At 45.1% G+C, this 24,404-nt stretch overlaps 1 protein-coding gene and 1 pseudogene across 3 annotated transcripts in view; one reads left to right on the top strand and one right to left on the bottom strand.

Annotated features, from left to right (window-relative positions):
* LOC103696135 (RNA polymerase sigma factor sigB-like) lies at positions 1 to 17,212 on the top strand (annotated as a pseudogene). Its single transcript, XR_016395745.1, has 11 exons — positions 1 to 2,424; positions 7,592 to 7,654; positions 7,831 to 9,198; positions 9,777 to 9,937; positions 11,304 to 11,843; positions 12,733 to 12,960; positions 13,049 to 13,189; positions 14,707 to 14,907; positions 15,017 to 15,300; positions 15,841 to 15,915; positions 16,005 to 17,212. The product of XR_016395745.1 is annotated as an RNA polymerase sigma factor sigB-like (transcript).
* The window catches only part of LOC103696134 (ABC transporter G family member 14-like), a 9,370-nt gene continuing 474 nt past the window's right edge, over positions 15,509 to 24,404 (bottom strand). The window contains exons 1-5 of one of the 2 annotated variants that reach the window (XM_026800785.4): positions 24,316 to 24,404; positions 18,157 to 18,982; positions 16,945 to 17,133; positions 16,656 to 16,834; positions 15,509 to 16,536 (exon numbers count right to left, since the gene is read on the bottom strand). The exon at positions 24,316 to 24,404 is cut by the window's right edge and continues 474 nt beyond it. In XM_026800785.4, coding sequence (XP_026656586.4) covers positions 15,886 to 16,536; positions 16,656 to 16,834; positions 16,945 to 17,133; positions 18,157 to 18,982; positions 24,316 to 24,404 — 1,934 coding nt within the window. In that variant the 3' untranslated portion in view covers positions 15,509 to 15,885. The other variant, XM_026800786.4, reaches the window with a different exon arrangement.

Genomic DNA, 24,404 nt, shown 5'->3' with positions numbered 1-24,404 from the left:
ATCACGAATTCACGACTCCATCAGACCATCACTCCACATTCTCTTTAGGGTTAGGGACCTTAGGGTTAGCTCTAGCGCCGCCGCCGCCCGAGTTCTTTGCCTGTCCCTCTTCCCCCCTCCTCCGGACCTCCGCCCTCTCCTCCCCCGTGCCGGCTACTTCCGCCTCCCCGTGCAGCGCAGGCGTCCTCGGCTCCTCCTCCTCGCAGTAGTATCTCTGCAGAGTAGTCGGAAGAGAGGGGCGACGAGAGCACCGCCACTTCCGCCCCGCACAAGTACTCCGTCAAGATTCTCTTCGGCAACCGCCATGTGAGCACAAGTACTACGTCTGTTCTTCTTCTCGTTGGGAGCTTTGGTACAAATTCTTCCTTCCCTTTTTCTCCGTCTCCTGACGCTATGGGTTCGGTTTTTTAGCGGTTTCTTGTTTCAGATAAGGGCCCGTTATTTATCTTGGATTCTTGGAGTCTATTGTTTTTTTCTTTAGAGGGGGCCATTTTTCCCTGTGATCAACTGTTTCAAGAAGAGCAGGGGGATAGTTCGTAGCGTTATGTGGCATTCTTGGCGCGATATGGAAGTATTTAGTTTGGTTTGTGAGAAATCTTGATGCCCCCATTGAGAAATAAATCATGAGTATAGGTTTCTCGCTGCGTTTTGTGATGAACATTGGAGGGTATTGGCGTAACCTCTTTCTGGCTACTGGGCTCTTGATTAGAAATGCAACTCCTTTTGCTGTTTCTGTTTTTGGTCTCATTGTCTGTCTCTTTCTGGTTTATAGGGACCCACGATTGCAGTCCACATTGCCTGGCTACCAAGCTTGGTTTGTTTCGAATCTTTCGATTGAATTGCTAACATGTCTAATAGTGCTTAGCCCTTATTCTAAAAATATCTATTGTCGCATGATGTCGTACACAACTATTCGTACAGTAGATACTTCTATTTCTTTCCATTTCCCTTCCAAACAGCATTGAAACATGTCGTTTTGTTTTTCTTTTTAACAGGATGATAGCAGAGAAGCAATTGCAATCACTTAGAAGTATCTACTGACATTGAAACAGGATGATAGCAGAGAAGCATTGAAACATGTCGTTTTGTTTTTCTTTTGGAAATGAGGAGCACGGGGCACCCACATTGATATTGATTTGACTCGTGGGTAGCTTGTGTATGTTCCAGTGCTTCTGACATTGGGTGGCTCTGTGGCTTTTGCCTTACTCTGTGGCATTTTTTTAACTTATTTTCTTTCCATTTCCCTTCCAAACAGCATTGAAACATGTCGTTTTGTTTTTCTTTTTAACAGGATGATAGCAGAAAAGCAATTGCAATCACTTAGCTATTTCCAACCATGCATCTATCTCTTTGGATAATCATGTAGACAGTTTATAAGCTGAATATTTTTTGTTTGTTTGCTACTGCATATGGAAAGGGTCTTAGAAGAAAGAATATAAAGCAGTCTGAGAAGTGAGAAGTGCACTATTTTCCAAAGCAGCTTCTATGACCAAGACGCTAACAACTTTGTTTTGGAAATGGATCATTATCTTAAATAATTCGTTTCAAAGTGTGTGCCTAAGTAGATGATGTTTTGTGCAGGAAAGGGAAGCAAAGAAGGAGGCTTTCAGGAAGTATCTAGAGTCCAGTGGTGTTCTTGATGCTCTGACTAAAGGTTTTCAACTGTCTTCGTTGGGTCTGTTTTGTTTTGGAAATGGAAATGAGGAGCACGGAGCACCCACATTGATATTGATTTGACTCGTGGGTAGCTTGTGTATGTTCCAGACTCCAGTGCTTCTGACATTGGGTGGCTCTGTGGCTTTTGCCTTACTAGTTACTTCTGACATCATTTAAGCCCTGTAAATTTCTCTCTTTAATAAGCATTATAGTTTGATCGGATGAAGTATGACTGGTTTTTTTGCTGGAAGATGAGTTCAGTTGTAAATTACACTGTTGTGTTTCCAATTGACCTTATATTCTCTTTTGTTTCACATCATATCATGCATGTGCATTTTTCTGTATAAAATGGTCAGTAAGCTTTTTCTTCTTCATTGTTATCAGTGGTCTTTCTTGTATAGTTTCTTATATTGCCTTTATCGTCCTTCTATACCTTACATGAAGGATATATTGTGGTCTCGGTTCATGCTTTAATAGTTTCTTTAAATCGAAAAAGCACAGTGCTATTTAATTATGCTGGATAATCTGTCAGGAGAATTTTGCATATTTAAACTGAGAACATGAATATAAAAGTTCTTTACCATTATGCACTCATTATTAGTGGGTAAAATCCATCTGGGATATTGCAGCATATTGTGTAGTTGCAGTTGAGTCAGCAGGCAGACAAATTCCCATTGCCTTCCTGGAGAGGATTAAGGATGATTTCATCAAAAGATATGGAGGAAAAGCTGCAACTGCTGCAGCTAACGGCCTCAACCGAGAGTTTGGGTATATTTTTTCCTTCCTAACCATTCAAAGATACTGCTGTGATTTTATGTTTCTTTTGATGGCAAAATCATTGACTAACGTTAAAAAAATATTCACTAAAATTTCAGGCCAAAACTGAAAGAGCACATGCAGTATTGTGTGGATCACCCTGACGTCCCTGAGGAAATAAGCAAACTGGCGAAAGCGCGATGGGTTCCCAGGCCCGTCGCGCGATGGGTTTGGCGTGGCCCTGCTTGGCTGGGGCCCATGCGGAGGATTCTGGGAAGGCCCCTGTGGGCGGGGGCCTTCCACTGTTCCCAGCCCATGTGGGCCCTATGGGGTCCACAGATGGGCCTGCTATTGGGCCCGATCCACGGGCCGAGCTGGCGGGTGAGCCTGGGTTCCAGTTCAGTGCCCGGGCTTTGGGGGTAGCCTCATCGTCCGAGATCCCTACTATTCTAGGTTCCCTAGCGGCGGATGTGGGACTAGGGGATGGTGTCTCGAGCGGGCCCGATTTGGGCACCCTGACCATGACCAGCGATTTTCCAGTCTGTGTAGATTGCCCGATGCGGGATGCGCCTGCACCTGTAGAGCCTGGGCTAGGCGACTCGAGTGTCTCCGAGGAGGCGGTGAGCAGGTCTACGGATCACTCGACAGTCGTTCAGCAGGTCCGGGCGGCAGTGTTGCGTGTTGTGTCCGGGCCTAGTGTGGATGAGGGTTTGCGGGATGTTCCTCATCACGAGGCAGCGATGGACCCTACGGCCCAGAGGGTGGATGTGCTTGCGGCCGACCTCTCGGACTTCTCCCCATGAGGATTCTTGCGTGGAATTGTAGAGGGGCGGCTAAGCCAGCTTTTATGTCATCTTTCAGGAGGTTGGTTCAGATCCATAGTCCAGCGATCTGCCTTCTCTATGAGAACCGACTGTCTGGTAGAGGTCTGGATCGTGTATTACGGCGGTTTGAGGTTGAGTGGGAGTCATATGTGGTTGAATCCCAGGGGTTGTCCGGGGGCATTGTGGCTTTGTGGAAGCGGGGTGTGGCCACAGTCGATGTTTTCCATAACTGTGCCCAACAGGTCCTGATGATTATTTCGGAACCTAATGGTGCTCCATGGATATTGAGCGGTGTGTATGCTAGTACTGACCATCGGACCAGCAGGGTGCTGTGGGATGAGCTTACCCACTTGATCGCTCAGGGATTTCCGACGGTGATTGTGGGTGATTTCAATTGTATCTTGGAGAGGAGTGAGAAACGTGGAGGGAGGGCGTTTACTGATTCCGTGGACAGGAGGGAGTTTCGCGACTTCATCTCGAGAAATGGCCTAGTTGATCTAGGTTTTTCCGGCTCGCAATTCACGTGGTGTAATAACCAGTCTGGTTGTGCCAGAGTGTGGGAGCGGATTGATAGGGCGGTTGCTTCTGCTGACTGGCTCACTAGATTTCCTTCCTACAGGGTTAGTCATTTACCCCGTATTGCTTCGGACCACTGCCCGTTGCTGGTTTCGACGGCAGCGGGCTCTAGTTACCAGTGCCCCTTCCGCTTCGAGAAGGTTTGGCTGTCCATCCCTCAATCCTGGGACATTGTCCGAGGAGCTTGGGGTCTGCCGGTTCGCGGCGACGCCATGCAGAGGGTCTCACGTAAATTGGAACTGACTAAGCGACGGCTGCGGCGGTGGAATCGTGAGGTTGTGGGTGATATCTTTAGGAAATTGGAAGGTGTGGAGGCCGCGATTGCTGACCTTCAAAGAAGAGAAGATCCGGTGGGTGTGCTCCCTGAGGCCGATATGGTTAGCCTCCGGGGACTGCTCGCCGCTCATCACTCGATCCTGCGTCAACATGAGATCTTCTGGAGACAGAAATCCAGAATCCAGTGGGTCAGAGAGGGTGACCGGAACACTAGTTTCTTTCACCGCTCTACGGTCATCAGAAGGCAGCGGAATATGATCCGGTCCTTGCAGGATGACCAGGGCCATCGGGTGGAGGGCGATTCAGATATCAGCCGTATTCTGCTCGATTTCTTTCGATCTCGTTGGACGGAGGACAGTGGGTCTTATGTTGCGGGCCAGCTCTCGAGGGTTGAGTCCCAAATTGGTATGACCGAGAACGCTATGTTGGTTCGACCAGTTACGGAGGGAGAGGTGCGTGAGGCCATTTGGGCTCTAGGGGAGGATAGGGCTCCGGGCCCAGATGGTTTTCCACCTTTCTTTTTCCGGAGATATTGGGGTATCGTTCGGAGTGCAGTGGTGGAAGCGGTCTTGTGTTTCTTTAGGCGGGCTGGGATGCCTGACGATTGGAAGGCCACTTTTGTCACTCTTATACCTAAGCGTCAGAATGCGGTCGAGCCGAGCCACTTTAGGCCGATTAGTCTGTGTACAACTTTATATAAAGTTGTCGCAAGAATACTCATGGTTCGTATGAAGTCCTTCCTTGCTGACATTATCTGTCCCGAGCAGGGTGCTTTTGTGGGTAGCAGGAATATTTCAGACAATGTCATGGTGGCCCAAGAGATGATGTGGGATCTTCGACGGGCCCCGAAGCGACATTGCCTGATGGCTGTTAAACTGGATATGGAACGTGCTTACGATAGAATCAGGTGGAGCTTTCTTAGGTTAGCCTTGGAGAGTTTGGGGTTCCATGAGACATGGATTAGGTGGGTTATGGGGTGTGTTCGGGGACCGAGGTTTTCTATCTTAGTCAACGGTTCCCCATCTCCTTTCTTCAGATCTACTATGGGGCTTCGGCAGGGATGCCTGTTATCTCCATACTTGTTTATTATTTGCTCTGATGTCTTATCTCGCTCGCTGCGGGATGTATGTGCTGCCGGTGAGCTAGGGGCCTACGTCCCAGCTCCTGGGGCCCAGCCGATATCACATTTACTCTTTGCTGATGACTGCCTCCTCATGACTCGGGCCCGCGTTGTGGATGCTCAGACCATCAGGAGGGTTTTGGCTGCTTATTGCTTTGTATCTGGTCAGAGAGTGAATGTCCAGAAATCCTCCATTTCCTTTAGCCCTGGTACGACACTCGCGGTTCGACGGGGGATCCGGAGGATTCTAGAGATGCCCGAGCAGGATGGAACCTGGACCTATCTGGGTGTTCCGATCTCGGGCAGGAGATTGCGTGTGTCCGAGTGTACTGGACTGGTGCAGCGGGTTCAGGGTAGACTAGAGGGGTGGCGGGCAGCATCCCTGTCGATGATGGGCAGAGTCACGCTGATTCGATCAGTTTTGAGCTCTATGCCCGTCTATCTTATGGCAAATACGGTGGTGCCAAAGTCTGTTCTACTGAAGATTGAGCAACTTTTTCGGGGTTTCCTATGGGGCTCACATGGAGGAGGACGGGGGGTGCACCTGGTGGCGTGGGAAAGCATATGCCTTCCTCTCAGCGAGGGTGGTCTAGGGGTGGCATCTCTCCTCGAGAGACGAGAGCTGCTCCTTGCCCGGCATGCCGCCTGAGTCATTCTGGAGCCGCGGGGGTTCTGGAGTCGGATCATCACTAGCCGCTATGGACGGGCAGGCCCAGAGGGCTGGGCCCGAGGAGGGCGGAGTTGCTCCTTTCTATGGCGCGAGATAGCGCGGTATTTGCCGCTAGTGTCTAGTCACACCCGATGGTTGATCGGCGACGGGTGTAGTATCGATGTTGCCAGGGACCCATGGGTCGACGGCCTTCCTTTGCGGCTTTGGCCGACTACGGTTAGTGTTAAGGCTGGGGAGGGTCTTCGAGTCTGTGATCTCATGACTCTCGGGGTGGCTGGCTGGGATGAGACTCGGTTGGCCAGGTTCTTCGGGCAGTATTTGGCGGAGCGGGTTCGCTCACTCCCTCTACCACAGAGTGGCGGACCTGATTTCGTGTGTGGAGCTCCTCGACCAGGTCCCGGGTTAGGATGGGCGACCTTTCCCGTCTCCTTAGGCGAGGTAGTGAGCCTGGTCCGGATTGTGCCTGGATTTGGCGATTGGGGCTCCATCCGAGGGTAGCGTTGTTCCTCTGGAAGGTGGCCTGGGACCGTCTTCCTACGAGTGCTGTTCTCGGCGGTCGGGGTGTGAGGATCCCACTGGTGTGTGGGGCTTGTGGTGCGACCGAGACGGTGGACCACGCCCTATTTCGGTGCACATGGGCTAGGGCTACTTGGCGTCTGGCAGGGGTCCCACATGGGGTATGGCGATGCAGGGATATGTTCCTACAGGCCATGCGTCAGGGATCGGGGTCCCCAGTGCTTCGTCAGGCGGCTATTCGAGCGAGCTGTCTTGCCTACCAGATTTGGCTGGCCAGGAACGCTTGCCTGTTTGGTGAACGACGCATGTCACTGCGATTCATGGTCGAGAGTGCTTGCGCTCGGGCGGCTGAGCTGTGTCATACTAGTCCTGTTGGAGGGACCTTGACAGCTCGGGACATCTGGGGTTCCCACCCTGCCTCGGCAGTATCCCGTACGGTGTTTTTCACTGGGAACCCCCACCCCCGAGTTTTCTTAAGGTCAACTTTGATGGGTCTGTTCTGGATGGTGGTTTGAGGGGAGGCGCGGGTTTTGTTATTTGGGATCCATCTGCTAGGGTCGTGGCTGCTGGTGGCAGTCAGTTATTTGATACTTCGGTTCCATGTGCGGAGCTGAGTGCAGCCTGGGCGGGCGTTCGCTATGCCCGATGCGTCCTACGGGCTAGGTCTATCATCCTGGAGGGCGACTCAGCCACCGTTATTAGTTGGATCCAGGGGGGTCCGAGGGGTGGCGGGTGTGACCATCCCCTGCTCCGGGACATCTGGGCCATGGCGAGGGATGGATGGGCCTTTCAGGCCACGCATATTTACCGTGAAGGTAATGGTGCTGCGGATTGGGTAGCTGCGTTTGTAGCTTGTCACTCTGGAGACACCTTATGGCTTGGTGATGGGGAGTTGCCCTTGGCACTCCGAGGTATTTTATTTTTCGACTTTATTGGGTCTATCCGCTCTCGCCGGGTATGATCGACCCGCACTAGCAAAAAAAAAAAAAAAAAAAAAAAAAAAAAGTGAAAGCGCAGGTCTTAGAAGTTAAAGGAGTTATGATGGAAAATATTGAAAAGGTACATCATGGTATCTCTTTTAATGGTTTAACTTGTGATTATTTTAATGATTTTGTTGTCCTTAATTATGGAATGTTGCCAGTAATTCCCTTTTCCTTGACAAGTAGCATAATTAATTCCTTGAGAACATCTTTTCAGGTTCTTGATCGTGGGGAGAAAATCGAGTTGCTTGTCGACAAAACTGAAAACCTTCGCTATCAGGTCTGTAACTTACGTTCACCAACCCTTAGTGGGCATCTGGATGTTTTCTTGGATTTGCTTCTGGCAGTACCATTCGTGGACAGGGATGGTTTGCATTCAATTTCTTTTTTTGGTGATTATTTTTTCCCTCAAGGCTGTTCAACATTAAATTGTTTTCTTGTGTTTGGGGTTTGCAGGCTCAAGATTTCAGGCAGCAAGGAACAAAGATGAGAAGGAAGATGTGGTTTCAGAACATGAAGATAAAACTGATCGTCTTGGGCATCATCATTGCATTAATCCTCATCATAATTTTGTCCATTTGCCATGGCTTCAAATGCTAGTATGAGCGGATATGAGATCACTGCACCTCCCTCTCCCACTCAAACTGGTGCTTTTGAGTATAGTGATATCATTTGCTACTACATAAAAAACTAGTGCTTGGTTGATGAATTGTGGTTAAGTGTTCCCCCTCGTGAATGAGTATTTTCATTCTAATATTTTCTTGCCTGTTTGGGAACTGGGATCGGATTGACTTCGTAATTTGGATATCATTCCTGTATAGCCTTGAGTGCTATTCTTTCTTAATATATCGAGTGGTCGTTCTCTATGCCCTATTTTCTCGGTATGGACATTTTGTGGATGTCCGTGAATTGATGATGTCTTGATCTGATGGGATGGACGATTTGCTGCTATCTCTTGGTTGTCAGTTACTGGCATATGAAAGCCAGACTCCGACGGACATGATCATTGAGTAAGTCAAACTGGAACAGAGTAGATTGTGGTTTTCAGCTTTAGTGATCGCCGAGCAACCATTTTTTTAACTTATTTTCTTAATTACCGATAGCTTTAGACAAACAGGTTAAACCGGTCGGGTCGGGTTGGATAAACAGGTTAAACAGGTCGGTTCAGCATGGGTTAGACTAAACAGGTTAAACGGGTCGGGTCGGATTGGGCAAACAGGTGACCTATTTATTAAACAGGTTAAACGGGTCGGGTCGGGTTACCTGTTTATTAAACAGGTCAGGTTCAGGTTGCAATTTCTGATCTGTTTAATAAACAGGTCGGGTTCAGGTTTATGATTTTCTGACCCGACCTATATATGATCCGACCCGTTTATGTCCAACCCGACCCGATTGCCACCCCTACCCTCATTTGGTTGCTGAGGGGAGAAATTGGACCGGGTTGGGTTCAGTGGAAGCTGGTGGTCCGGTCCGGTTCAATTCTCTCATTCTCTGGGATTCACTTTTCTCTCGCTGGCTCGATGCTTCTGCCATTAGCTCCGTTATCCGTTTCCTGATCCCACCCCTCTCAGCGTCACGTCGACGAAAGAAAAGAAGGAAGAAGAAGAGATTGATGAATTTTCCCAGAACACAAACTCATCTTCCTTCCTCATCTCATCTCTCGCAGTCGATCGGCCAATCAGAAAATAATAACAAAAAAAGAAGCAAAAAATAGGAGGAAGAAGAAGAGTTGGGGGATGGCGTGCCTGGTGCCGCAGTTCAAGCACCCCTCCATTTCCTCCGACGCCCATTTCAGACCACTCTCCCATCACCCTTCCCTTAACTGTAAGTCGCCTTCCGAAAACCAAAGCTTTTCTTAGTTTTGTTTGGTAAAATTAGGCAAAGATTTTTTTTTAAAAAAAAACCGTTCAAAAAATTGTTATTTTTTTGTAGCATTGTTCATGTAAGTTGTCTGGATCCAAACAACCTGAGATTCTGGTGTTAAATGCCACCAAGAGGAAAGCATTGTAGAGTGGCATGACAGGATATCCTCTTGGAATCTGATTAGATTTCTGAATCGTATTCTGCGAATACAAGAATCTAGGCATGTTTTATCTGTCACTGGCATTCTGGTACTAGAGAAATTAATGCATCTAATTCTTCAGTCATGCCTTTCAGCAATCTTTCCATCATGCCCCAAACCCGCCACCCAGGCTGGGCATGATCCTATGAAGAATGCAAGGCCTCAAATTGATGCTGTAAGTTTTGTTTTTGCATAGGTTTTGAGGCCTTTACAAGGTCAGTGCCCTGCAAAATATCCGGCTGTGTTAGGTGCCCAGCTTGTATAGCATGTTTGGGATGTGATGCTTTCACAAAGTTGTGATATAAAAATTTTTATGTACGTTGAATTTCTGTTTCTGCAGCAAAGGCCAGCGATTCTGTTTGTTTTCGTAGTCAATGTGTTTCATCCTCAACTGCAGCTGTGATTGACATGGAGTGTATACATTCACTGGAAGCTCATTCAACCTCCTTAGCTGCTACAAGACCCTTGACATATGTAGGAGACCTTGGTCTACCAATGAAGGTTAGAGTTGGCTTTTCTTTAACGGCTCGTTTGGTTCGCGGGAAAAGAAGGGGGGAAAGTGTGGTCAACGGGAAAGTAATGAGATGCCTCTTGTTTGGTTGGAGTTTTCAAAGGAGAGAGAAGGGAAAGTTGTATTCCCATGGGAATGTGATTCCCACATTTCATGGAAAAGTCTTTCCTATGAGAAACATGGGAAAGTTACTTTCCCATGAGGCGGGAATCACTCCATTTTTACTTTTTCCCAAAAAGTCCCTTCAGCATTAAAGAAGCATTAAAGAGGCATTAAAAATCTAATTTTTATTAAGGGCATAATAGGAATTATATATAACTTTCCTAGGAAAGTGGATGGCCAACCAAACATAATCACCTTGGAAATTTGTCACTTTCCCATGGTCAACCAAACATGCCAAAAGTATTTTCCTAGGCATTCTCTTCCTAGGAATTTGTTTCCCAGGAATCATATTCCTAGAAAGGAAAATGCTTCCTGCGAACCAAACGAGCCCTAAGTGTTGTCGAAATTGGGTCATTTTTTCACAAGGTTGTATTTCAATATTGGCATGCTCACCATAAATTCAATAATTTGAATTGATTCGTAAAGTCAATAGAGTGAATGAGAAAATGAAATACGGAAGATATGCTAGTGAAGGCTTGTTTCGACAACGTTCAGTGCCAAAAATTGTACACTACTTTGCAATAATGTCTAAGTAGTTCAAATGGGAATATAAACAAATGCCGAGTAGGTAAATCTGAGAAGAATTCCAAGAAGGAAACTTTACAAAGCCCAGTGTGGGGGGTGAAAATTCTCATCAATGTTCGATATGGGGAGAAGTTTTTCTCTTTATTTCTTCAATTAATAGTGGTTCTCTTCGGCTGAATCTAGTATTGCAGTTCGATATCATCAGTCCCAGATTCATTTTTTAAAATAAAATTATGAGTTTAAAACTGTATCTCAACAGGAATAAATTAATTAGGGATCCGCAACCCATGTTCTAAAATTTATTATTTAAAAAGATAGTAGTGAGACAGCAGTATAGCTGCATTGCTTCCAGAATAAAGTTTATACATGATTTTTTGGATGGCATTGTATAACTAAGCACGCGCCTGTGCTTTCCTGTTAAACTAAAATGATCAAATAACAACACTATGCGAATGACGGTGCCAAACATGATAAAGAAACATATTTTCTTTATCTTCACATGTCAAAAAATCACCACAGGTTATCAATGCTCATGATTTGTTTGACCCTCTTATTCAAACTCTAATGGGATGATTGGGTTCAGCAAACAACAAATCTTTACCTCATTTAGGCACATAAATGTATAATTATTTATTTATTTTTTTCCTTGTTCTCTTTCAATTTGTCCAGACCAATATTGAAGCAACCCTAGCAACAGAAGCACTTCTCACAGGTACAGCGGAGGCAGTTGCTCTTGCTAGAACAGCAGTTGAAGCTGCAAAAGATGCTGCTCTGATCTTTGTAAATGATCCATCTGTAAAATTAGAAAAGTCAGAGGATTTTTCATCTGAAGCTGAAATCCTCTGGCTTGAGAGGTCTACTGCAAGTGACACTAAGCCCCATGAGGAACATCCTGCCAAAGATCCATATCAAGACGTGGATATTTCCAATTTAACACATAATGAACTTGAACCCCCAAAAATGCAATACTCTGAGAGCATAGCTGTGAGATCTGGACGTCGAACTGAGAGGAAAGCTAGAAGAGCAAGGGCAGCAGAGAAGGCTGCTTCTAGTGTTATCCCTGTCAAATCTGGATCATCTAGCAAGAAAAAGTGCTCAGCTTTTCAGGAGATTGATTATTCAGATCCCTTGCGTTATTTGAGGGGTACAACAGGGACATCAAAGCTTCTCACAGCAGCTGAAGAGCTAGAATTGTCGGATGGAATTCAGGTAAAGAGCTACTGCATTGATAGGTTTGAGGGACATATCTGCGTTTCTTGAGGCATTTTTGATGACTAAAAGAAGGATTAGAGAACCAGCATGCCAAGCCTGGACTAGTGTGTCGTACTGTTAAGTGCCAGTGCAACCCAAGTGCTGGCATGGCAGAAGACGGCACATCATGTATGGTGCCAGTGCCAGTCTGGCACAGCATCAGCATGCAACACTTAAAACCTTGGACTAAAATGATTTTCTTTATTACTTGTTTGCTTGCTTTGACATGCATCAGTCTATCTGTCACTAGCTTTCTAGATAGTGGTGGCAGGAGTTCATTCGCATGAAGTAACAAAGATTGAGTGGATGGACAGATCTAAGCACTAGATGGACCAGAATTATAGTTCTAGATTTAAAAGTATTAACATGATCCTCATTCCATCAATTTGTATTTACCGATTCTCCTTCATTTCATTTCCTAAGTCCTCCAAAACCACAGCTTCCTTCTAATTCCTTTTCCTTACTTTCAGTCAAGACTTTGTTGTTCTTCTCCTCCTATTTTATAACCCTTTAACCTCAAATGGATACCGCCTGCTCATTGGACTTGTCCAAGCTATATAACGTGAACATATTAATCATCATATATATTTACCTTTTTTTGTTCTTCTACATTCTTTATTGCTCCTAAGCTCTTGCTGATGTTCTCGTGTCTGGATTCAGTCCTATTTAATTATGATGCACTTCCACAATATTCTCATGCTTATTATACTCATCTTGTGGTCAACATTTCAACTATCATTCCATATTAGTCTGTTCCTGGAGGACCATGTTTTATCATGTCATATTTGCCAGTCAATCTGCGTTTTGGGTCTAATTCATGTTATCTTTGCTGGATGGATGTGAACAGGACCTATTAAAGCTAGAAAGACTCCGAGAGGAGCTTGCAGAAAGAAATGGTGACCAACCAACCTTTGCTCAATGGGCAGCACCAGCTGGAGTCGATCAAAGGACACTAAGGAAGCGCTGAGTTTTGGAACCTTTTGCAAAGACAAAATGATTAAAAGTAACATACGGCTTGTTATGTCTATTGCAAAAAACTCAGGATGCGGGAATGAACCTACAGGATCTTGTTCAGGTGTCTGCATATTCTTCTTGGGAATCAGTGCAAACTTTACTGGTTTCTGTCCAGCTTCAGTATGTTGATTTTGAATATTTTTTTACAGGAAGGATGCCGAGGCCTGGTAAAGGGTGCTGTAAAGTTTGATGCTTCAAAGCGGTTTAAGTTTTCAACCTATGCACACTGGTGGATCAAACAAGCAATTCGCAGATGTCTTTCAGAACAATCTAGGACAATTCGTTTGCCAGTAAGTTCTCCTTTGACATCATTCACATGGATTGCAGCATTACTATTACCCATTGTTCTTGAAATTGGATGAATGTAGATATTTCATATTAACAATTTGGTAAGTTCTGGAGAACATGCACTTAAAAAAAGGGAAAGTATTAATACCTTTAAAGTTAATTAGAGAATAAAATACGAAGCTGCATTACTGACAACTGAAGGAAGGTCTGGAAAAATGGTAAAAAGAAGATATTTCCTTTCTTGAAGATTTCAAGTCAGCTGTTTTGTATCTTGGCTGTTACCATTTGGATTGTGGATGAAACAACTGTCGTTCTTCTTCCATTCTTCTGATTAAGTCCCTATGAATTTGTCTTTCCAAAATGAGCAAAGGACATGCCTCCTTCATACAGGAGTAGAGGCATATCTTTCATTATATTGGCTATATCTTCCTTGGGTATAAAAAAAGAAGCAAAAAAAAAAAGTCATGAAGAATGGATTTTTTTTACAGCCGTTTGTGTTTTATAGGTGGCTAAGTGTTATCTGGAGCTGTCTTGGGATTTCTTTCAAAAACATAGTTGGAAAACTCCAGGCTTTTTACATTCAGCATCTAATATTATATGCTAACAGGAAGTAGACTTTTGAAATGAGTAGAGATATTATAGTGAGACCTCTTAAGCACTTGGGAATGTACAAAGAAAGTGTTTTTAGGTCTGTGGTTCAGTTTTTTGGTCGGATATACCATTGTTGAAACTTGCTGAGAAAAGCTTTTTTTATCAGGGTGGCATTGCTGTTAGACAAGGATATGCATACCTGTATGCGGCATCATTAAAATAACTTGAGGAATGTTAAGGTTGCTTGAATATAGATTGCTACTTTTGTGGAGCATTAAGTGCAGGACTGTACAGATGTTTCATCCCATTATTCTTAGAATGCGAAATACTTAAGGATGTAGGGGAGTTAAGACCACCGTCTCTACAATTTGTCACGTTTCAGCATGTAAGCATTTGTGGGCCCACATGAAGTTGAAAGTGCACTATGAGATGTTACAGCTGAAAGTAGAAGGAAGGTTTTCTTGTACATACCAATTTCAGTTAGGTTATGGAATGGAATCTCTGTTCCTTATCAGAGTTTCAGAGTTTCGTCATATGTCTCAACCCCACCCTGCGCTCCCCTCCCCCCGCCCAAAAGAAAATCCTCACAGACTACAAAAATGTGCACTCATGCGGGCACGCACGCGCGGGTGCACGCACACACATACAGAGAGAGAGAGAGAGAGAGAGAGAGAGAGAAGCCCCCATTTCTGCTAATACTGAGATGGGAAAATTTGCTAAGTTCAAATTATTTGAGTCACTATAAAATTGGAGATTGAATTGTATGCTAACATTTGAATTTATTTTCTCTCTATCCTCTTTAAACTGGACGACAAGTTGTATGTTATAGAGTTGATGTTAATTGGTTCTCCTCCAATTATGCCTTTTTTAGTGATTCTTTTTTCCATCTCTTAATATTTTCCATCTCTTAATATTGGGGGTTGAACAGTTGCACATGGTTGAAGCAACTTATCGAGTACGGGAGGCTGAAAAGCAGCTTTACAGTGAGAATGGAAGGCATCCTGATTATGAAGAAGTTGCGGAAGCAACAGGGCTGTCGACGAAGAGGCTTAATGCAGTTATGCTAACCCCTAAAGCCCCAAGATCTTTAGACCAGAAGATTGGTATCAACCAAAGCCTAAAGCCTTCGGTCTGTCCATCATCCTCTTTCTTTATCCTCTTGTATATTTTTAAAGACCGATATCTCTTTCCGATCTTCTGTTCCTGGTTTTGACTAATGTATGTTGGTTGCTTTCCAGGAAGTTATAGCAGATCCCGAGGCTGAAACATCAGAAGAAATTCTCATAAAGCAATTTAGGAAGCAGGATCTGAATAAGGTGCTGGATACTCTAAATCCAAGGGAAAAGCAAGTGATCAGATGGAGGTTTGGGCTGGAGGATGGGATGACAGAAAATGCTGCAAGAGATTGGGGAGTTGATGGGTGTGAGCAGAGAAAGGATTCGGCAGATTGAATCCAATGTCTTTAGAAAATTGAAGAGCAAGAAGAGAACAAAGAATCTGCAGCAATATGTAATCTCATAAGGTCTCATTCATTCCCCAAATTCTCACCTGCCCAGTTCTTTTCTCCACATTTTGTATGTACAATATTCAGTAGATTTTGATCATGTAAAATCCGTTGTGCAGAGAACCGTAATTCTTTTTTAAATTTCCAAGAATTAATAATGATTCACCAATTTCAAAGCTCAACAGTACCTTTGGACTTCCATTTCTGTTTTTTTGAGTCATCATCCTGGTAACTAAGTAGATTTTATTGCTGAAAAGCTCTATCAACTTTTATGGCTACCAGAAGCAATAGAACCAGCATCTTCTGTGCCATGATTTCTGATAACAGATTACCTTTGTACTTAATCTTATTCATGCATAATAATATCAAAATTTGATTATACTTTTGCATGCACTCTCCTAAAATGCATTGCATGCTGGTGGATTGTACTCATTGGCAACTTTCTCACAATGAAAAAGATCGAAGCATCTGATTATTGGTCTCCTCTGTGTCTCTACGACTCGACGTTATTGTTCTTTGGCTCATTGATGCTCACTGTGTGTCTTTTGGTCAAGGCAGGCGATCTATAGAGGATGCAAGATGGACATGGTGGCTTCCTCTTCCTTACCAGCTCTGCAGGTGATGCAAGGCCAGGTAAGCGACGAGCCGGTACCCTACGAGCATGAGCGCCATGATGCATACGTCCATCCACATGTTGCTGAGTCCCACTGACTTGATTGCAGGGAACTCCACCACCGGGCACATGACTCCCGGCGAGCACTCGTAGTAGTCGGTCTCGCTGAACTGGACGCCGAGGAGGAGCTTGTAGCAGTAGAAGCTGTAGCTCAAGTACTTGAGCCAGACAATGAAGGGGGGTATGTGCTGAACGTAGTAACCGCCGGCGATGAGGAAGACTAAGGTGGTGACGGAGGCAAGGGTGGTGGCCTGCTTGACATCCATGAGGAGGGCACCCATGGCCAGGCCGAGGCTCTGGGAGACGAGGACGCTGAAGAGGACAACAAGAAGGGAGAGGATGAAGGCTGTGGGACGTGGATCGAGGCCTCCCATCCAGTATATGATGAGGACAAAGGCAGTGGGGAGGGCGAGCTCCATGGGAAGGTCGCCGGCGGTGTGAGCCAGAAAGTAGGAGGAGAGGCGGTACATGCCGGAGGACCGCTCCTTGATCAGCATGGGCCGCTCCTGAGGGAAGGTGAACACGGCGTTGTATAGAGGGTAGAAGCCCCAGAACACCGAGAAGAAGAAGAGTAATGCCGTCTGCCAGACAAATGCATGCAACTCATTGTACGTTCTTCTTCAAAGCCATATATATGTCCTTCTCCTTGCTGAAGAATAAGAGGAAGAGGAAGAGGAAGAGGATTGGGTTGATTAATTACCTTGTCCTGGATATGGGACGGCGGTGTTTTCCACCAAAGGAGCCCTCCGAGGGTGGCCACACTGAGGACCTGGAAGATCCTAAGTTTGTTGAAGGCCTCGTACCTCCTCTCCTTGAGCCCCCTTCTCAGCAGCACCTGGAACTGCTCCCACCAGCTTGTGCACCATTGATCTCTCTTTGCTGCATCCCCACCATATAATTAAGCAAGGAAATAGCAACAAGTAATGGTGCTGCTTTAAATGAGTTCTTAGTAGCGGAAAAGGCAAGGGACGTCGATTTGGAAAGCTCACCGGCGATGGCCGCATCTCTGGTGTAGCCGTAGTTGGTTGGATCGACGCTGCAGAGCTCGGCTTTTAATCCGGTGGCGATGTTGCGGTCGTAGGCGGAGACGAGCTCCTCCCTCACCGCCTGCTGCTCCCGCTCCGTGCTACCGGGGGCCTCTCCATGCTCGGCTGCACGCGGGGAATCCGGTGTAATCCCTGAACAAAAGAAAAGTACCTTGAATCCGTGAAATGCTGGCCTGGAAACTTATTATATCCAATGATCTCTTCTGATGTATCACAATAGTTTTTATGAATTAAACTAAAATTTTCAAATTATAAGCAAGTAAAAGTTTTTCATGTGCAGAAGGTATGGCTTTACAAGTGCATGGTGAATGATGGACATGGGTGAACAAATCCTAGGCCAAGTAAATGCTTAACAACGAAAGCATTCGTTGTGGGAGAGAGAGCAGTGTCCCAGGACTCAAAAATCTTTACGCCCATAACAAGTAAAAGCTGAAACAGTTCATTCTCCTATGCTGACTTAGGGGTAAATCATAAATTTATAGGACCGAGAAAAGCAAATCAATAATAATCTTTTCTCTAAACAAAGTCAGGAAAGATGTTATCACTTTCGGTGGAAGAAGAGTATCTGCTACAGTTCATACAAATCTTTTTCTATCTCCCGAAAAACTTTGATCCTCCATATACGTTCCTCTGGAATGCTCTCCTGCTTGTGCAGGGTTGTAGATCAATCGCTCTTTGTTGCTTGTTCATTGGTCGAAGAGAATAATTACTTATCCGAAAGAGACGAATAATAGAATGAAACAAGCACTTATATGTCTGTCATGTTCAATTACACACTCTCCACTAATCTTTACTTCCAGTAGTGGTTGGTTTATCCAACCTGATAATAGATACTTCACAAACTGGACGGAATCTGGAACACGAATTAAATCCACTACCCACCTCGAAGATCTTGCAGGTGGTGGTGGTGGAAGTGCTGTGGGCCCATGATCAAGTGGGGCCCGTAGACCTGTTCCTGTCAACACCCCCAGTGGGCTTGCTCGAGGTGCTGCCCTGGGCCACTTCCTGCGCGCTGCCTTGGCCCACGCCGGATAGCAAGAAAGAAGGCACGCCCGCCCAGCAAAACTCACAGCAAAACTAGAGCCAGACCCAGCCGGACCGACGGCGACGGTGGTGCTAAAAATTAACGAAGAGGAAGGAGGGAATGCAACGTACCGTTTGCGAGGTCGAGGAGGAGGTCGGCGGGGTTGAGGGTGAGGGGCGATGAGAAGCCGATGGAGGCGAAGTAGTCGAGTGCCGCGTGGGCCCGGCCGTAGTAGATCGGGCTCCCCTCCGCCGACAGCACCACCACCTTGTCGAACATGTGGTACAGACGGCTCGACGGCTGGTGTATCGTCGTCACCACCGTCCTGCCTCTCTCCGTCGCCAGCCGCTTCAGCGTAGTCACGATCCTCGCCGCCGTCGTCGAGTCCAGCCCCGACGTCGGCTCGTCGAGCAGCAACAGACTTGGGTTGATGAGCATCTCAAGGCCGATGCTGACCCGCCTGCGCTCCCCGCCGGAGACGCCACGGACAAGGCGCCCGCCGATCATGGTGTGGGCCACCCGGGTCAGACCGAGCTCGGCCATGACCTGGTGGGCCTGAAGGACCTTCTCGGCCCGGTCCAGCGAGCGGGGGAGGCGGAGCAGCGCCGTGAAGACCAGCGTCTCGGCCACGGTGAGGTGCGGGTAGAGCACGTCGTCCTGGGCAACGAAGCCAGTGCGACGCTTCATGGGGCCGGAGAAGGGGAGGCCGTTGTAGGTAATCTTGCCGGAGAGCTTGCCGGCAAGGCAGCGGCCTCCAAGGGCGGTGAGAAGGGTGGTCTTGCCGCTGCCGGAGGGGCCCAGCATGGCCAGCATCTCCCCCGGGCACACCACCCCCGTGATACCCTTCAGTATCGTCTTCTCCGCCGGGCCACCACCACCTCCTCTGCCCCAGCAGCATGGCCCTGGGCCTTTGCTGCCGCGGTGGCTCACCTTCACCTTGTACACCACCTCCTCGAACTGAAGATGATCATCAGGACCAACATAAACATGATCAATTTTTGAATTGGGATGCTTCATCATGGATTTTTCATTGTTGAAATATGTGCCACGGATTCAAAATCCACGTCTATACACATATGCGTGACGGCTACAACATCCAGATGCATGCATGCATACGTATTCTTACCTTAAGAACGACGGGGAGCACTGCGGTGGCATGCGGGGTGCGATGAGGATTTGGATGAGGATTTGGGTGGCCTCCCCCGGACTCGGGCTCGTGGGGTCGCATGGCTTGTTAATTCTGGTGGCCCGTGATACAGTGGAGGTGGATGAGAAAGAGGAAGAGGAGGTGTTCTTATGGTGTTGTTGATGACGATGGCGGTTTGGAGCTGGAGTTACATATACTTGAGAGGAACTACATACACGGTTCTCTAATATACATGGCAGAAGGAGAGGAGGAGGATGGGCTGGGTGGACCTACCAATTAGCTTTGTTGCACTCACTTTTACATCAAGGAGGGAAAGCAAGCTTAGTTAACACTTGTGGTGTATGGATGGAAGATGATGAAGTAAAATACATTTGCGTTGTTTGGGAGTTGGGTTGGTGTGGATCTGCGTGTACTTTAGGTAATGAATTGGAATGAGCGTATGAGCACACAGCCACTTGGAGCGCACGCTAGGATGCGAGGCCTCTGCAAGGATGGCCCATGCTTGAAGATGTTAATTGGCCTCTAAATGCGATGGAATAAAAAGGATCAATTTTAGAGTGAAAGGGTTAAGCACACAAATGTCATAATCAGCAGACCTTGTTCCAACTATTATAGAGATATTAACTAATTAGCTGACAATCACCCTAAACCTCTCAATTTTCAAATCCACACTTGTTAGCAAGGTTCGCCGTCTCGGTACCGGACTTCATACCAGTGCCATATTAGTACAGTATCGGACATTTTTTTTTATATGTACTGAGTATCGGTACGTCATCCGTACCAAGTACCGGTACTAAACTGGTACGGTACGCCCCGTATCACTAGGTTCGGTCCGGTATGGCATACCATGCTTATTAGAAAATCCTTAAAGATGTTAATATCTTTACATTTTTATCTACCAAATTCCAATACTTTTAGTATTGAATCATTTCTAAGGTTTAAAAGAGATAATAGATTATCATATTCTGCAACAAAAAAAGTACTGAAATCTAGTTTTACCTAGTTTTAAGTATTGATTGTTAGGGATTTTAGTCGGCCAATACATATGTGTGTGTGTGTGTGTATATGTAACTTTATTTAAGTGCACACTCTGTTATATTATCAACAAACAGATGAGGCCTTCGGATAATGTTTGTTAGTGCTCTTACATAACTGAATATAGCATGCAGCATAACTACTTACCCCTGTGTATAACTATTTACTATTCTTTTTTAGCTTCTGTTTACTGCTTAAGATGTTTTGGTGTTCTCATATTATTATATTAACAGAAATTATACTCTTATATTATATTTCTATTTTTGAGAAATTTGTTGGGAGTGCCACCATCAATGTTAAGTCTTTCCAGGAGTAGAGGGTTACCAACCAGCTGGCAAATTCTTGTTGAGATGTGGATGGATTATAATTTAGGCAAAAATGCTTAACAATTTAATCTGCACTTCTGCTAAACCTTTCAAATATGATAGTCTGGGTCTTAAACATAGAGGAATAAGGAACCAAATGAGGGAATCTTGAGAGGAAAAGGTGGCGGCTGTAATCATTTTTCTTCTCTACTGTAGGGTTTCTCTCTTACAGCTTACACACACACACACAGATATATATATATATATATATATATATATATATATATATATATATATGTGTGTGTGTGTGTGTGTGTGTGTGTGTGTGTGTGTGTGTGTGTGTGTGTGTGTGATCAGCTACTAGATCCCAAAAGCAACTAATTTTCTTTTATGTGCAATTTATGTTACTGCATTGTAAGTCTGCATCTCTTCAATCATTTCAGGTAATTAGGTGAAAGTTTCCTTCCAGTTTCGGCTAAAAACCAGGTGGCCCCATGTTGCATGGAGGGTGTGAATAATGTCGTTGGATTCCTGATTTTGAGAGAGCAAAGATAATCTAGTATCTAGAAGGTTGCGTTAAGACCCATGGTGACTTCTTTTCCATAGAATGTAATCTCAAAAAGCTCCTTAGTTGAAAAGACTATGGGACATGCATCTGAATGGAGAGAGGAGATGCTTGTGGTGCAGATAAAACTAGTTATAAGTACTTTTCACAGCCAAAAGGGGCTCACTTCAGTGGAAGAGAGAGATGGCTTATATTCAACATATCTTTTCTTGGATTTGGTAGAAACAAGCACATGCTAACCACTCAAAGAATCATAAACTTGGTCCATGATCATCTCAAAAGGCAACCCTCAGGAATATCTTTGTGCTAAAGAACTTGGTAGAACTGTTCGTTTCCTTTGGATAAGAAAGCAAAGCATTTTGTGGAAAAGGGAGATTGGAAAGAATAAAGGCATAGCAAATAGTTCTTCAAAAAACCCATTATCCTTTTTTTTCCTCCAGTCACCTGATTCTCAAGTGCATAATATTAAGATCTAGGAGTGGTTAAGCATCAGAATAGCCTTTTCCATAGAAAAGTGAAAAAAAATCTTCATGAGATACGTGGCTACATGGTTGCTTGTCCTTAAATATGAGATCATAGGTTGCTAGCGAGATCTTATATATATTTGGATTTAGAAATGATTAAAAGCATGAATAGACTCCAACTATTATCATGGATTCATTTACTGGCATTCATATTATAAAAATCCCATGCACTTGGGAGCATGGGGCCACTATGTTGGTCTGTCTTGGAATATCGTGGTTTTGGAACAATAATGCACGTACACAATGCTTACAAACTCAAAAATTCCCATCCACTTGGTTGAGCCTACTTAGGGCCTACATATTCTAAAGATCTGTCCAAGTCTCAGCCTAAATGCCATCCCATGGGTCTACCGATCTATATATAGAGAGCAAAAAACATTCATGAAGATACTTTTCCTCCCACAAAATTTAGTTGGGACGTATTTGGTTGATATGAGCTATGCTTAAATCGATGCTCAATCTATGAATCTAGCAAGAAATTCAATCCAATCCTATTGGATTATCCAAACAGACCCTTAATTATGTTTCTGACAGAGCTTGTGAGAAACCTAGTTGAGCTAGAAAGCTAAACAATGCAATATATATGGTTATGGGCAGAAAAACTCCCCATCTCTTTTACTTGTGATAAAAGAACGAATGCTGGATGATTCATTACATGGAAAGTGGCTATGTTAGAGAGTCTTGGTGCTTGTTTTCAACCATTAAGCGCTAATTGGGTGAATCTGCTGATGATGGATGACATAGGTCAAGTTGGTGGCACAAAGTCTTGTTGACTTAGCTATGCCATGTGTTGAGTTAGTGAGCTAAAGCGTCCCATTGTGGAAGACATAAAAGGAAAGTGACAATAATGCTCCCCACTATCGGGGCCTTGCTTTGGCCTCCGTGGAGGAGGAACAGAAGGTCAAACTTTTTTTTTTTTTTTTTGTTTTCAAGAGAAATTGTATCCTACACTATGTACACCATATGTCACTGCACCATGCCAATCATATACGATTGTTCTTATAAACCAAACATTAAAAAAATTATTATCTACACTGCATGCATTAGTATGGTTGTATGCGGTTAATCAAATCCTCTAGTGTTTATGATGATGCAACAAGAAGCTCATTTGATGAATAAGGTCCATAGAAATCAGCTACCGTGGTGCATGTAGTCTAAATGATTATCAAGATGAGTGCTTGATGAAAGAGGCTTATAGGAATGTGCTGGTGATAGAGGTGCACCGCCATGTGGTGCATGAAAGATAGAATTTTTCGAGCGATGGCTGCCCTTCACCGTTTGATGTGACATAGACTTAGGCCGCCCCAAAATCATTGGTAGGAACGGTCTGACGTGGAGGGTCCCACAACCTAAGCCCTACCACTTTGCCTCCCTTTGCCCTTTCTTTTCACATGTTTACCTTTTGGCATGTCGTGACCGACTCAGACTTTTATCCTCACATGCCCGAACTAGAGTTTTAGGGCTGGGAATTCATCACTCTAGTTAATCATAGCCGTTAGATTAAAGATTTGTCGGGTCAGAATTAGGAAGCACCTGGTTGCAACATTATGGCAGCCCCAATAGACATGGCAACACTAGAAATGGCAATGAGAAGGATAGGATACGTATAAAATTTACCTACTCATATCCAAATCTATTTAAAATCCTACTTCTACATTCCATCCTAAATTCTAGTAAAAATTTATCCAAAAAATTCAAACTTGTTCCATCAGAAAATAGTAAATTTGTCAGATACCTCAAGCTGTTCGATTAATTGTTATGCAGGATAGGTTATTCAAGTTAGGTTGGATATCTAGGTTGGAATTACAAAAAAAATAAAAAATAAGAAAAGGAAGGACGAAAAGAAATTTTTTGGCATAATCTGAATATAACTAATATCAAATAAAAATCAATAATATAATTAGTAATACATGGCAGCAGCAGTTTGAGGCAAACATGTATAGGACCTATTTAGCAAAATTTTATAAAATTTAATATTTAAAATTTAAATCTATTAGAATTTAGAATGGATTTAAAATTTGACTCTCGGATATCCACTAACGGTTATATAATATATATATATATATATACACACAATAATGGGGTGAGGGCACTTCAACCCCAAGCCTAACGCTATATCCATCTTTGCTCTAGCCCTTATGTCGCAGAATAACCTGGGCCTCTGCAAAATTAACGCCAATCCGATCCTTCCTCGGGAATACCTCCCGGTGTTTTGCTCCGGTGAGATCCCACACACCATGGTCCTCGTTATACAATCATAGCCCATCCTTGAATGATCTCGCCGGAGAGCTTTCTGGCGAGGCGGCGGCCCCCGAGGACGGTGAGTAGGGTGGTCTCCCGGCTGCCCGCCGGATAGGCCCAGCATGGCCAGCATCTCCCCCGGGCACACCACCCCCGTGATACCCTTCAGTATCGTCTTCTCCGACGGGCCGCCACCACCTCGTCTGCCTCCGCCGCCGCCGCAGCCGCAGCAGCAGCAGCACAGCCCTGGGCCTTTGCTGCCGCGGTGGCCCACCTTCACCCCGTATCACCACCTCCTCAAACTGATGATGACGATCATCAGCACCGATTAAACATCAACAATTTTTGAATTTGGATGCTTCCTCATGGATTTTTCGTAGTTGAAATATCCACCACAGATTCAAAATTGAAGTCTATATACGTATGCGCGACAACTACAATACACAGATGCATGCATGCATACGTGTTCTTACCTTAAGGACGACGGGAAACACCGCGGTGGCTTGCGGGAGGCGACGAGGATTTGGACGAGGGGTTGGACATGCACCGACGTCGACGGCCG

The sequence above is a fragment of the Phoenix dactylifera genome, chromosome 6, assembly GCF_051530095.1.
Source record: "Phoenix dactylifera cultivar Ajwa chromosome 6, Ajwa_hap1_PhDact_Kaust_v1.1, whole genome shotgun sequence".
Lineage (NCBI taxonomy): Eukaryota > Viridiplantae > Streptophyta > Magnoliopsida > Arecales > Arecaceae > Phoenix > Phoenix dactylifera.
Note: the sequence above shows the minus strand (reverse complement) of the source record. Positions and strands in the feature narration are given on the sequence as shown.